This window comes from Populus alba, chromosome 8 (assembly GCF_005239225.2).
Source record: "Populus alba chromosome 8, ASM523922v2, whole genome shotgun sequence".
Classification (NCBI taxonomy): domain Eukaryota; kingdom Viridiplantae; phylum Streptophyta; class Magnoliopsida; order Malpighiales; family Salicaceae; genus Populus; species Populus alba.
This window is the reverse complement of record NC_133291.1, coordinates 2,882,683-2,897,975: the sequence shown is the minus strand read 5'-3', so window position 1 is coordinate 2,897,975 and position 15,293 is coordinate 2,882,683. Positions and strand designations below refer to the sequence as shown.

At 35.0% G+C, this 15,293-nt stretch overlaps 1 protein-coding gene across 1 annotated transcript; it reads right to left on the bottom strand.

Annotated features, from left to right (window-relative positions):
* Window positions 1–1,722: 1,722 nt before the first annotated feature.
* On the bottom strand, window positions 1,723–10,211 carry LOC118052215 (uncharacterized). Its single transcript, XM_035063103.2, has 18 exons — window positions 9,841–10,211; window positions 9,453–9,680; window positions 9,261–9,356; window positions 8,799–8,851; window positions 8,388–8,484; window positions 7,954–8,027; window positions 7,272–7,389; window positions 6,635–6,745; window positions 5,510–5,586; window positions 4,993–5,059; window positions 4,318–4,383; window positions 4,001–4,108; window positions 3,750–3,880; window positions 3,535–3,601; window positions 3,327–3,394; window positions 3,158–3,251; window positions 2,435–2,505; window positions 1,723–2,324 (listed from the first exon to the last, which is right to left on the bottom strand). Exons 1-18 carry the CDS (start codon window positions 9,988–9,990, stop codon window positions 1,949–1,951), a joined length of 2,052 nt encoding a protein of 683 aa, XP_034918994.1. The 5' UTR covers window positions 9,991–10,211; the 3' UTR covers window positions 1,723–1,948.
* Between the last annotated feature and the right edge of the window lie 5,082 nt (window positions 10,212–15,293).

The window sequence follows — 15,293 nt, the reverse complement described above, 5'->3', positions numbered from 1 at the left end:
CACAATCAAGATCTTTATTTTTTTCTCATCATTGAAGAACTCGAAAACAGTTTGTTATCTATATATATATATAGGTTAATTAGCTGTTATGTTTTGAAACAAGCATAGAAAAGCACATATAACTATTATATCTTAGAAGCTGGTTCTAGTCTTTTTAGCTATGTTCAAGGTACCATCATGTGTATTGTCATGAGCAAGCTATTAGCCTATGCAAATCCAACAATAATGCTGACCTACACACACACACACACGAGGCGTTTGATGAATAATTGAGAAACCCTTCTCCATTTCAACTTAGATCGATTGTATACAACAGCAAGATTCAAGGGTTAGTAAAACATGTTTGTGCTGACTTAAACTCTAAAAAGGAATAATTTCTGTATTGTTTTGCTGTTGTGTTTGTTTGTATTTTTTTTTTTTTGCCAAAATATGTAGAAATTGCGGCAATGTTTGTCCTTGGAGGGAAATCAAGAAAGGCTGTACGGTCCCGTCAATTGAGAGAATAACAGGCACGAGAATATGCACTTTGTGTCATTCTTAAAGACTGAAAGATAATGAATGTTGTTCTGTCCAAAAAACAATTCATGGGAGTTTACACACATATTCTTACAAATATATCATGTTGTCTAATCCTTAAGATTGGGCTCGGGTGTCATTAAATTTCCTTCTTAATTCGATATAGGAGGAGTTCTTGAGAAAAAATTCAAGGGTCTTTTTTCTCTTGAATAATGAACTTGGATTCTGCAGGGACACAAAAAGTACAAGCAAGGGATAGCAATAGATGTATCCATCTGAATGACCCACCACTCGGAAAATCAGAATGCCAAGTTTCTTGCATTGGTTCAACAATTGTCATGGAGAACCTCTCTGTTTCCGATCGAATGGGTTCCATTTGCCGGGTGTCCTACCACGACAAACCAAGGTTGGAATTGCAACAGTTTTAGTAGTCGTTTTAGGTTACAGTTTGGAGCTCGGTAAGGGTTATTTATTAAAATTTATTTTTAATATTATCACATTAAACAATTTAAAAATATAAAAAATAATTAATTTTTAAAAAATCATCTATTTTTTAATATACTTCTGTATTATACTACAAAAACAAACAGTGTATTTATATTTTTAGAGCCTGTTTGAGAGTGTAGTTACGGTTATTTTTTAAAGTGATTTTAATTTAAAAATATATCAAAATAATATTTTTTTTATTTTAAAAAAAAATATTTTTCATATCAATATATTAAAAAATATTAATTTAAAATAAAAAAATCTTTTTAAAATATAAAAATAAATAAACAATATTAGATATTAGGTGGAGTGGCAAGCAATCCACTAGCTGGTGTACTCGTGTGTTGAAAACCCACCACACCACAATGATGGTGCTCTCCATAGACAAAACAAATTCCGCCTACTAGATCAGGAAACCTTTTGGCAATACATTAAACAATCTTTTCAACTTTCCATAAATTCGGATCAAGAAGATAGCGAAGCCCCCACCTTCTCTGGTTTTGTTCTAACATCCCTCTGCAAGGGGATGCATGACGGGTCACCTTCGAAATCAAATGGTCATCACAACTTCAGAACAAAAAATAACAGTCAAAACTAGGCGTTCATGGAAAAAGGATACCGTGATTAGTGCACAAAGTTGTGGAGAGCCCTTGACCACCTCGCATGAACGTGCACGTCTACTACTAGTGAATATTGTTGTGATCCGAGTAAGGTTCTGACTTTTACAAGCAAACAAAGACTTCCATTCGTCTGTTTCATCAGTCACATTTTACAACTTTGAGAATTTACAGAAGAATTAACAAATTGAAACTTTATCCAGTGGAAAATATTAGTTACACCAAAAAGCTTATGATCTAAGATCCAGCTTTTGGATATAGATGCATGTCAATCAAGACACGGGCTTGCATGGTTAGAATTTCACTACAGGTATGGCATGTTCAAAGAGCTAGTTTTTTGCTGCTGTATCACCGGATCTCAATTCCCTTTCAAGCTCATCAAACTCCCAGTCACCAATCTCCTCCGTTGAGTAGTCTCGAGCATCTTTCCCAAACTCTGACTCTAACTTTGCAAGTTCTGCGGCAGGGTCGAGCACCTCATCTGCCTCCACTGCAGGTTCCGTGGGATGCTTATCTATATTGGATTTAAGGGTAGTCACATTCTGTGATGAGGTATGAGATGGACTTCCCAGTGCCTTCTCAGATGTATTATCAGCCATAGGGATTGGAGCCTCCAGTTCTAGATTTGGTCTCTCAATGGACTCGAATTCCACTCTCAACTTTTCAATATCATCAAATAGCTCTTTAACCGAGGTATCATCTTTCCTGGATAGAGGCCAGGAATGACATTTTTCAGGCAATGTATACCACAGTGGAATAATATTATAACATGTAAATAACTGTTGAAGAATTCAAGGACAGAACCAAAATCCCACCTAGAACTTGCCCCTTTTTGAGCATAAAACTGCTCTCTTATGTTGTCCACCACACTGAAAGTGGTTATAATCTGGAACAAGACAGCCAAACTAAGATATCAATATATGCTTGCAATGCTTTTACCAGCAATGTACGTGCAGGAACACAAAAAGGCATGGCTCAACAGGTGCAGCTATTTAGCACCTTTATGCAACTTTTTAAGTTCAACAAATTGCAAGGCACATATAAAACAAATGGAGAGATTCAAATTCAAAAGGTACAGAGAAGAAATTAGTAAGAGTAAAAACTTGGGAAAATAGTGAGAAAGATACTTGAAACCAGCAAGACAAGATATTATGGAAGTGCCAAAATATTCTTCAAAGGAAATTGTATTAGAGTTTTCTGCTCAACTCTTACTGAAAGAGAGGTTTTTACAAGAAGTTATGTTGATAGCACAAAATTAAACTGTTGATGTGGATAGCCATTTGATTCTGATCATAAATTATAAGCATGAGCCAAAAAGAATTATTTATGCAAACCCACCTCATTCATGACTCTTTCATCCAAAAGTAGGCAAAATTACTAATACTTCCGATTAAAGTAACCCCATGTTAGGAAAATCAACTACCAAAAGGGGATTTAACAGCAATGTAGCATTTTACACATGGTAAAGCAGAATACTGTGAATAAAATCAGTCACGTGCATATTTGACATGAGAAGCATTAAGGAAGCACTTCCATACCTTTGCTTCACAATCCAAATATTCCTTCTCAAGATTTTTCCTTGGGTTTGATTCTTTAGAATCTTCATTCCCCACACTAGATGCTATCTCTAACCTGCATTGTCAAAAATAAATGAGCAAATGGGATTACAAACAATCAGAAACCTATTAGTGAAGCAAATTACATTACCCTCCACTTAAATTCTTTAGGCTTTCCACAAATTTCTCTATACAGATGATAGAAGGCTCCAACTCTTTCTGCATAAAACACACAAGTTCAATCACAACACAGAAGAGCATGTCTCTCTCTCTCTCTCTCTCTCTGTGCAAAAGAGATAGAGGGAGTCACAGCCATAAGTTCAGTTTGTGGACATTCTTCAAAAAGAAAAAAAAATCACCTTGTATTCAGAGAGAAGATGAATAGCCAACTTGACAAAATAGTCCTCATGTCTCTCCAGTTCATCACTTGAAAGTGAAATAAGTAACAAGTAGCAATTATGTAGGAAATGGGTAAGAAGATGGATAATACAATTTTCAATATTAGAAATTACAAGACCAAATTACAGAAAAACAACTTGTCATAGGAAAATGCAAACCACAATGATGTACATACTTGACCTGCTTCTCCTTAGTTTCACTGTAAGATCGCTGGAGAACCCAGGTATCTTCCAGAAAATTGAGCCATGTAGTGAGAATATCTGCTTCTACTTTGCATGCAGCAATTGATTTTGACACCTCATCTTCCTATGTACTCGTAGAAAAAGATGTATCACATGGTTGAATACTGAGTACCAAAGACCATAAATTCTGCAATTATTTTTGCACCTAATTAGGTAGAAAGAAACCAGAAGAGAAAATCCAAACCTTTGTTTTCAAATGCTCAACAATCTGGCTGTTAGCTTCAACGAACTGATCCCTCTCTTCTCTGGCATTGCGAAGGCGTCCATTTGCAGCAGCTAAGGAGATATTAACCTATAAGGTGAGGACAGTCTTTGAATGCTTGTGATCAATAAAGGGCAAATGAATGGGGAACAAGAAAAGAAAGCGTGAACTAAAAAGATTCAGATAATCAGTTGTAAATATAATCTCATACTTCCAGCTCAAAAACCCAAACTTGAGTTCAAAATTATGAATATACATGTTCTATAAAAGCAAAAGGAAATGACATAGAGAAGTTAAACCTTTTTCAATTCAGCTTCAAGTTCATCTCTTTGTTTTTCAAGTACTGATATCTCAGCTACAATTTCCTGGAAGAGAATCAAAGAAAAAAAATCAAAATTTCCATCAAATCAAATACATTAGCTGCATGTTAGAAGCATGCTAGCATTCCTACTTTCTGCACATATCCCAAAGCTTCAGAGAACACAGATCATGGATGAATTTACACCCACTATAACCACAAGTTTCACATGGTGTTTGCTTTAGATGAGTTACTAACTGATACGTAACCATGCAATGCTAAAAACAATATGAACTAACAAACAAGAACTCTTGATAAGCCAATTAAACTAGGCAGTCAATAATCTCACAATATATAAGGACAAGAAGCAGGCAATCCTAAAAAGAAAATCTCTACATATAGAGTGAAAATATAAATCACAACCATGCAGACCATCACAACATAAGATAGCACTATCAAAAGAAGGCTTGACATAGCTATTTATACAAGCATACAAATGTTTATAGCATTACATAAAACAAGGAAAAACTAAAGCAGCTTTTAAGATAACCCATGATGTGATAGCAATAATCTGCATTCCAAACCACAAAAGAATGAGAAAACAATCACTTTCCCTTTACCTTGAGATCTAATAATAACTGAGTAGAACAAAGGCATTCTTACTGAAGCACATTACCTTCTCCTTTTCATTTGCTTCATCAGCTTTGGCAACACAAACTTTCAGTGCCTCTTCTTTTTGCAATCTGTGAATTATGTGGGAATGGGATGGGGGTTAAAGCCTACCATAAATTCTAAAAGCAATGATGGGTTCAATGATATCTACTCTCAAACACTGGAAGTCAAACAAGTGGTTCCCAAGAGAATCCCTATTAAGTCTTGTTTCTTGGTCTTGAGGTGTTAAAATTTGACAATCACCTTTGCTTTTTACCAGAGAACTTCCCAAGCACTAAGAAGACAACATATTTTAAGTGAACCAAGGTGACAGTGTGTTTTCCAAAGATGTCATCATAACTTGCGCAAGAATAACGACTGCTCAGTAGCTTGTGGAGAAGGGTGAAGTTCATCCACCTCAGCAGAACTTGTGAAGTAGTTTGGTATGCAGTGAAATGGAAAGCAAGGAGTCCACAAGTTTTAAGAGTATAAGGGCACAGCCATTTTGGCTGCATAAATAATACTTCAGATTGACTTCATACCTGTGATCTAAGATACGTTTTTCAGCTTTTGATGTAGAGCTAGCAAGAGATTCCGATAAGACCTTCAACTTGTCAACCTGCTCATATAAGCAAAATGTTGTTGGCGACAAACTGGCACAGCTTTTACAAGAACTTTTCAGGCTACTATGAAAAAAAGAGAGAGTTGGTAGTTGGCACTCAAAAGAAAATAAAAACATCTGTCACCACTTGAGATACAATAGAAAGAAAGAAAATAGAAGGGGAGAAGTAAATTTGTGAAGGAGACAGGTGTCATTTTAATAAGACAAAAGGATGCATATAGTATATATATACATATATAAAGTATCCAGAATAAAGATGACAAAAAAACAGGCCTCCCAGAATTTGCAAGCAATTAATCCAATGATGAAAACGCAAAAGGAAATGATTACAGGAATGAGAGGTGTAGATATGCTAATTACTAACAGCAAGTGGCAAAGACTTCTTCAAATCAATATTTAGCATGTCAAAGACTTGACACATTGCAACATCCACCTGCTTCGGGAAACAATTCACAGAAAATGACTTCATTTGGGAATCACTCACTTAAAGATAAGGTACTTATTAGAGTTATTCCACCAGTTAGTGCTATTGCCATTATTGACCTTAGTTTTGTAAATGAGGTACCTAAATTACCATCGTTGCCCCTTTTTTCTCTCTTTTTTGATAGGCGATATTGTTCATTATCAGGATTTGAACCCATTTAACCTGTGTGATGCTCCAGGTATCTAGCCCTTATCATTGCATGTACTGCTATCATTATCATTGCTGTTTTTCACTTCCAAAGCTTCTTATGTGTAAAAATTTAAGCCTGCAAATGTTTTTTATGTCTCGCATAGAAAATTATCTCACTTCCCCAGACACGCACTTGTAAATACGCTCCCTATCTGTAGTTTAGAAATATGAAGGATACAGGCTCCAGCAATGCATATCCATTCTGAAATGGACACTGGTCTCTATATGAATGCTGACAGACAACATGAAAGAGAAACTTGAAGGGCAAACATGAGATAGCTAACAGATAATAAAAAATGGAAAAAATAAACATGATGCTAAGATTTCAGAAACACAATCAAGAAACAATTCGACAGCATGAGCGTAGCATACCTTTTGAGCATGAATCTCAGGCGAGTCTCCCAAGCTCAAAGTTTTCTTTTTCAACAGAAGCCCTTCCAATCTGGAACAAATTCGAATTTGTGCAAGAGCTTCTTTCAGTGCCTACATAAAAAGGGGTCAGATCTTTCGTTAACAGCTTTCTACTCAACAAAATACTAGACAGGCCAGTTAACACTTCCAAAAACATAAACAAATACACTAAACATCCCACAGCACTTTAAGACAGTGAGAAGAAAAAGGAAATCATTAATTAGGCAGTGATTTTAGTTCACGGATTTCTTGGTAACTTAATTATAGACATTGTGTTGTCCAAATTAGAAGTGGAGACCCAGGCAACTTTTCCCTGCCTTCTTATTACACAATGCACACCTTTCCAGAAAAACCATGACAGCATAATATGTGCATTGATAATGTACAATTCATAAATTGCACTATTTTGAGTTTCATTTCATACTTCAGAGAAAAATCTAGAGTTGATCTGCAGTTCTGCACTGAACAAGTCATTAGCATTGAACGCATCCAATGAAGAATCAAATACCCACGCAATCAGTCTCCTCGCATAAGATCAACGCTCATATTCCTATCATAGAAAAGCGACAAAATGAGGTAGTCACAAACTAAAGCTCACCTTTATAGTTGCTTTGGCCTTTTCATCAGACACCTTTTCCTGATCTTCAATTGATGGCTTGTCAGAATGCATACTTCCATCAAGTTTGTTCTTCAGAACCTTAGCTTCAGCATCTATTCTGTGGACAGAAAGGATTCAATAGGCAAAGAAAGAACTAGATAAACAAACCATTGACCGCATAGCTTCATTTCATAATGAATAACTATATCACATACAGTACCTTACATATCAAATTACTGAAAAGTGTGCGTGGATGATTTAGACAGGACAGGTGACAGCATGACAAATCCTAACTGAAGCACAAGTTCTAGCACTAGTTTACAAGCTAATAATTCAGGTTCCCAGTCGTTAAAACTTGAGACTTCCAACATGGAGAACTGTATTCAAACCTGAGGATTGTGAATCAGAATGTAGGGAAAGGAGAGGCCGGCATGTACGCTAACTAAATCATGCCTCCATGTATAGACATCCATAGTAAGGAAAAAAAATGGATGGACAGTATTATATAGCATTAATAGTCATTCGTAGTTCCGAAGGTAGCAAATTGAAACCTTATATCCATGGGGAAAAAAGTCACCAGTTTATACATCTTCTTAAGAAGATGGAAAAATGTCAACTAAGTTTAAAGAGGTTCAGACTCAGTTCAAAAACTAAATGATAAAAACTCCATGATGTTAATAACCTTGCAAGATCAGTATTGATTTTCAACCCTGTAATTGCATCTTGTGCGAATTGGAGCAATTCTTCGCGCTTCACCTAGAAACCAGAAGAAGAGGGAAAAATTGTCAACCTAGCAATCTTCATATACAAGCTAAAATATGAAAATAGAAATCTCAAGCGTGAATGCTAGATGCAGCTGCAACAGTCAAAGCAAATTCTCCAGCATATCTAAACATGTACTTCATACCAGACTGCTTCCAAGATACAGAAAAATAGCCTTTCTCTTTTTAAAAAACCATCGCTTGACAGTCAGATAATCATTTTTGTACTGCATGTTCAAAAGTGATTCTGCGCCCAAACATGATTTTTGTATGCACAACACATCAGCCTGTTTTCTATAGTTTGCATGGCAATTAGCCTAAATCAGAAATCAATCTGCATTCTTTGTGTCTTTACCAACACTTCATCTTGGTAACTTGCAAAAGCAGAAGCCAGATCCTGTATACTGCTCACGATTGCATTATGAACTTCTTGTCCTCCAGTTAGACAAAGCCTGCAAGTAACCAGATTATGAAAAGGGATTCAAAAAGAATTCACGCTCATCCCATGTATTGATCATAAGCACTAAGTTTCTATCATTTAAAATATATCCAAGACGATGAATATGAACCCCAAAACAAAATAGGTGTATTTCCTTGCCACATTAAGGCTGATATAATAATGATTCCATGAAGCCAAGAGCATTAAATGTAATTTGCATGACCTATACCAAGAAGAATTCCAAATTGGTCCTGGAAAGCCCCTAAAATATATATGTGCTGGCATTTCAGACCAGCATTTATGCATTGAGCAGTCTGGAAGACTCACCTAAACACCTCCAGGAGCAAAGAAATTTCTTCCTCGTTTGGTGCTTCAAGAATCTGAGTCAGAGAAAAATGTTAACCTGTGGTTAACCTCCACGATCAGAAATGGCAAGAAAGAAAGCATGGAAGCCTGTCCAACTTAGCATATTTAAAGCTCTTTCATTAATATGTCTTCAACTGTGTTCTAGTTTGTGAAAAGAATTAATTAAATCGTGATGCCGTTGCCTATACTTGCTTACACCTGCGCCTTAGGTTAACAAATGTAAAACTAACATAATGCATTCCTAAGAGCATTCACTGAGAACTACTTTTGCAAAGCATAACCATCAGCATTTACTATTCTTTAAGTGTGTGTTAAAAATGGAGGATAAACATTGCGATATTAGTATCCTCTTCCACTGATTCCCAGTACTGACCACCTTTCTAGGCACATCTACAAAACTGGATCAAAATAAATTTACCGTACCACGGACATTGATATGCCTTCTAGAGCCTGACTTTGGAGAAAAACATCACGGAAAGTCATTGGTTCGCCCCCAACATCAGAATCATAATACAGAACCTATCCATCAAATAAAGAATTAGAAAAACAAGCACAAGATGCCAGTACTTCCCGTAGTTCGATTATTTCAATGTGCACAGCAATTTAACAACTCACCATGGGCAGTGATGTTTTTCTTGGACTGCCCGATGATACATCAGGGCCAACATTTTGCTCAACGGGTGTCTGTTTATCTTCCGCAAAACCTCCAGATAACTTTTCGAATTGTTTGAGCACGACCGCCCATCTTCTCAGCAGCAAAACCCTCTCCAGGCCGCGACAGGAGATGGCAGCGTCCTCTAATCTCTTGGCAGTCTGCTTAGCACTTTTATAATTCCTATTCCCCTAAATTCATAACGGAACAGATAAATTAACTAAATTACGCAGAAGCTTGATTATATATATATATATATATATATATATATATATATGAAATAGAATCAAATGTATCCAGTCAAATAAAAAAACCCTAATTGCAGATAAAAAATCGAAGTGAAGATATTACAATACGATCTTGCAATATTTTGGCTCCTTCAGCTACGGCTTGACCAGCTTGGTGAACAACAGAGTCGGCGTAGGTTTTAACTGCTCGGGTCAGGTTGTTATTGTTCCCTGCTTCCACTGCCTTGCTCACAGCAGATCTCAGCCACGACATTTCTCTCTCTTTTTTTAATTTTTTAAGAAATGGAAACGTTTATGAAAATAAGAAAAGGAGGGATTGAATAGAAAATTAAGGCGATGGTGTTGTTAGAGAAACTGATTTTGCTGATAGTGTGTACTGTTGGGCATGCAGGGGGTGGGGTTTTGGTGTTGAAGATGAGACGAGTTTTGGGCATGTGTCAGGTGTCCGAAAGCTGTGTTAAGCGACGTCGTATTGAATGGCGCTGCTCAAATGGACTTGGACCTGCAGATGTTGCTCGTTAAAAAAAATAAAAACTGTAACTCAAAACACTATTTCTTTTTTTCTTTCTTTCTTTAAGTTTTTTTTTTATTTTTCTGTAACTCTCTTTACAAAATATTATTTATTAAAATTATATTTTTTTCCTTTATAATTTTTTTTATTTCATTTATGTATTTTGATATTAGGTATATTAAAAATTAGAATTCATTTTTTTTTATGAATTTATATTTTTTTTTATGAGGTTATATCTTAGTCTTATTATTGAGATCCTATAATTTGATGATTTGATTCAGTTAACTTGAATTTTTTATTATTTTTTTATTAATTATTTTTTAAAATTTATCTTTAAACATTGAGTTTTATGTTTTATTTATTTATTTTATATGAGGTTATCCTCATCTCATAACTCAGATCACGGTTTTAGCCAGTTAACATGGGTTAAATCAAGTTGTTTTTATATTTTTTTTAATCAAATATATTTTTAATTTTATTTTCAACACTAGGTAGATTGGGAGTTGAGTTTGTTTTAGTTTGCTTTTTATTGGGTTATTTTAGTCCTATAATCCATATTACAAATTTGACAAGTTAACTCGAGTTTAATAGAGTTAAATGTTTTTTAATTGAGTTTTTTTTTTAATTTTATCATTTAACATCGGATTTATTTGAAATTAAGTTTTATAATTTGTTTTGATTTACTTTTTATGGAGTTATTATAATTTCATCAGATTAACTCAAGTTGATCCGAATCGATCTAATATGTTTTTGTTTTAATAGTTATAAAAAAATTTTAAATTTAATGTTTATTTTGAATTAAAATAAATTTTTACTGGCTACTTTGATATATTAAACAAGTCACTTTGTATCAATTCCTATTTGTTTTTTTGCCCTGCTGGATAGCATAAACGCGTCCGTGTCTCAATTTTTTTTGAGCTCATGACAGTTTTTCCCTTTTTTAGTTTTTGCTTGAGCTTCTTTTCTCTCTCCTGATTTCTATTTTCCAAGCCAATCAAATTATATTTAAAGAAGATTTATATTAGTCACAATTTTACGTAAATCATCAACACTCAAATTCAAATTAAAACCATTAAAAACGTGGTTGTTTCACTCGAATGAAAACGATGTCATGCTAATAGTGAATTTTTATTTTATATTGGGCATCAGTTTTTTTTTTCTTACACCATTTTAAGAGTGTAATCGGGTGTTTCGCGAGATGGTTGTTTTCTATCTTTAGGTAGTATGTAAGTTTTAGAGGTTTTTGTCATGCTTTATAACTTTTTTGGGGTCGAATTATGTTAGTATGGGAGAGTGGTTTGACTGTATTTTTTTAAATTTTTTTTAAATTAAATTTGATATTTTAATAATTTTGATATTTTAATATTAAAAAAAATATTTTTAAATAAAAAATATTTTAAAAAGTAATTTTCACTATATTTCCTTACAAACATCCAATAAGATATAGTTTTAATTTGTGTTAAAAAGACAATTAAAAAAAAAAGAACAAACTAAAAAACAAGTTAAAACTTTGTGACCAGCATTGAATTCACATGAGAAACACTTTCTGGTCCAACTTTTTTTTCCTTCCTTTTACGGTCTGTTTAGTTTGATCCATAATTTTATCTTGCTTGTTTTTTAGTTTTTTATCTTTTTTAAAGAGAAAGTTGTTAGAAAAATGACAAAAAAATATTAATTGACCACATCTTGAAAATAATATTATGTTTCTATATGATTTTGTGTGTTATTAACAGTTTAGGGCTATTTTAAGTTGAGAAATTGATTTCTAGACACTTTAATGGTGTTTATCAAATGTTTTTATATGATAATAGCTTGAAAAATATTTATTTTTATTTGAAAAATACATGCTTGAATTTTCAACCACATCTCCAATTACTGAAACCTAAACAAGTGAACGACACATTATTTGTTTTACTTAATAAAATAAAACATTAGGCCCATGCTTCTATGAATCTTTTTCTTTTTTATGGGCTAACTCAACTATGACCACAAACCTAACTCTATTTGTGAATGCTTTTATTATTTTTTTATTTAAACTCATTAAAATTAAATTATTATAATTTTTCTAGGAAGGTATTTGACGAAGTGTAAGCTTCTAAGGAAGTAGAACGTCGCCCACTTCCTGAAAAGAATCATTCGAATCCTCGAGCAAAAGAGTAACACACTCAAATCCACGAGTTCAGAAATTAAATTCTTGGGAGAAAAATCTTTATTGATTCAAAAGTACCTTACAATGAAAGGAAGTAACCTTTATATAAGCTGCAAAACCTAATTTGATTAGGACTATAACTCTTTAGGAAAGAAATAATTGAAATAAGAAAAAATACTAAAACTCCCAAAAGTAAATAGATTCTAATATTAAGGCATAAATCAACAGTCCTAAATTTAGGAAATAATTTGGTAAAAGGGCCACTCCAACGGCAACTGCGACTCCTAATTTTGTTTCTAGAGCTTTCTCTGCAGTTTATTATCCCTTCTGTAATTTGCTCTACATCAGTCTCCCTTGCATGAAAAGAACTCAACCTCAAGTGAGATAAATGAGAAGACGACACATTAGGAGGATGATATTCAAACAAATTTACAACATTAAAAGTAGAAGAGATGACCATATCAGCAGGAAGGTCTACGATATATGCGTTGTCATTAATTTTCTGCTGAATTAGGAGAAGACCTTATTACTTGTCTTTCAGTTTATTGTATGTGCCTACTAGTAGCTGTCCCTTGTGCAAAGAAACCATCACAAGATCCCCTTATTGAAATGCTTGAGCTCTTTTCTTTTTATCAGTTGCGGCCTTGTATTGGGCATTAGAGGTCTCCAAATTTTTCCGTATTTGTTCCCAAATAAACTTGATGCGATCCACCATATTTTTTGCCGCAATACTCAAACCGGGTAGTTTTGGCAGGGGAACCAAGTTTAAAGCATGGCGTGGAGAACAACAATAAACAATCTGGAATAGGGTTTTCCCAGTAAATCGGTTGAGCATATTGTTATAAGCAAATTCAGCTTGTGCAAGAGCAAGATCCCACTGTTTTGGTTTTGCCCCAAAAAGACAGCGAATTAAATTCCCAAGAGTGTGGTTTACCACTTTTGTTTACCCATCGGATTGAGGATGACTCGTGCTGCTGAAATTTAGAGATAAGTCAAATCGTCGCCATAAAGTTAGCCTGACAAATGGGGTATCTTTTAACATGATTACCAATGTCTCGTTTCAATTAGGGGCCAATAATACCTCTTCTAAGCAAGAGCTATTGTTTTGTCACGTCCTAAATGTCCACCTAAGCCCTCACCATGTAATTCATGAATTATTTAAGCTCATAGTAAACTCCTTGGTATGCGCAGTTGGTTGCCTCGAAATAGATAACCCTCCTGAATATGCAATCCATCCATATAAAGCCCCGCTTGGCATTTTGCCCAAATATTCTGAAAATATCCATCGCCTTCGTACAACTTTTTGAGACAATCAAACCCAGTTACTTCATTTCGCAGTGTAACAAGCAACAATGCCCTTTGGCTCAGAGCATCAACTACACGATTTAATCAACATGCCTTATGCTTCAAAGTAAAGGTGAAGCATTGTATAAAGGGAATCCAGTGGGCATGCATCCAGTTGACATTATTCTAGTTGTTGATAAATTTCAGCAATTGATGGTCACTGAACATGACAAACTTCCTCTGCACCAGATAGTGTTTCCAAACTTTTAAGGCACAAAAGACATCATACAATTCCAGCTTATAAATAGACCACTTCCAGCAAGCTTCACTGAGTTTCTCATTATAAAATGCGATTGACTTGCCTTTTTGAGAAAGTAAAGCACCAATGCCAACAATATAAGCATTGTACACTACTTGAAACAGTGTTGACTGGCTTTATTGAACCTCCACTATTGCATGTCCCGTGATTAGTGTTAGAAAGGATGGTTGAGTCATTGAGGCTTTCCTTTGTTTACTGCAGTTCGATTATTATCAAAGAAATTTCTTGCTCTAACCGCCGCCTTTGATCAGTCCAACTGAGTTTCTGCTTTAATGGCTAGTGCAACAACTTCCATTAGGGTGTAAACTGTTTGCATCACAACTCGATCCTATATAACCCAACGCAGTCCCCCAACAAACCTGGCAACTTGTTGCGCCTCTATTTCCAGCAGGTTATTTTATGATGATAGCCTGTGGAATTCTTATAGGAAAGTCTATACTGTTTTGCTTCCTTGCCTACAATCTTGATATTGTTTGAACATAATTTGTTCATTATCTGGGGCAGATACCGGGATCATAACAATCGCTTCATCTTAGCCCATGTCTAAACCATCCCCTTTCCTTGCCGTAACTGTGTACTTTGCAGTTGCTCCCACCAGAAAAAAAGCTCCCTCCAATAGTCTGTATGTGACTAATTTCATCTTTTTATCTTCAGGAATATCCATGTAATCGAAAAACCTCTCGACTAATACTAGCCAATCAAAGAACCCCCTAATTTGAAGTTGACCATTAAAACTGGGCAGGTCTATTTTCATGTGAAATGTATGTCGGCCCTGTTCCTTTTGGCAGCCCCTCCGATTATCCTGGAGTATAGCTTTAACATCTTCTATATCCTCACTTAGGTTATACTCATATGCTAGCTACCATCGTGGAATCCCTAGTTGGTGTCCACAAAAATCTCTAGCCCTTTTCTCGGTAAGGTTAACAACCTGAAGGATCGTTACCCCTATGATTATTTCTTGTTGTCAGCCTAGCAAGAGCTGCTTGTCATGTCTCGCGTTGTGCTTGCTGAGTCTCATGCTAGAAAAGTTTGAATTCAGCCCCTGTAACCACATTGTCCTTACGGTCACCGCCGCCAAGGACTTCACTTTTGTTTTGTGTGTTTGCCATATAAATATGATTAAACCCGCTCTGATACCAACTGACGTAGAAGAAGCTTTTGAGGAAGTAAGGCGTCGCCTGCTACTTGAAAAGAATCGTTCGAATCCTTAAACAAAAAAGTAACACACTCGAATCCACGAGTTCAGAGAATAAAATTCTCAGGAGAAAATTATTTATTGATTTAAAAGTGCCT

What these genes read in the sequence shown, in the direction of transcription:
- LOC118052215 (XM_035063103.2), bottom strand. Translation starts at nt 9,990, where the DNA reads ATGTCGTGGCTGAGATCTGCTGTGAGCAAGGCAGTGGAAGCAGGGAAC. An exon ending in GTTACCAAGATGAAGTGTTG is followed by an intron (nt 8,028 to 8,387) that starts GTAAAGACACAA and finishes TCTGGTTTCTAG; the next exon opens with GTGAAGCGCGAAGAATTGCT. An exon ending in AAACGTATCTTAGATCACAG is followed by an intron (nt 5,060 to 5,509) that starts GTATGAAGTCAA and finishes CATAATTCACAG; the next exon opens with ATTGCAAAAAGAAGAGGCAC.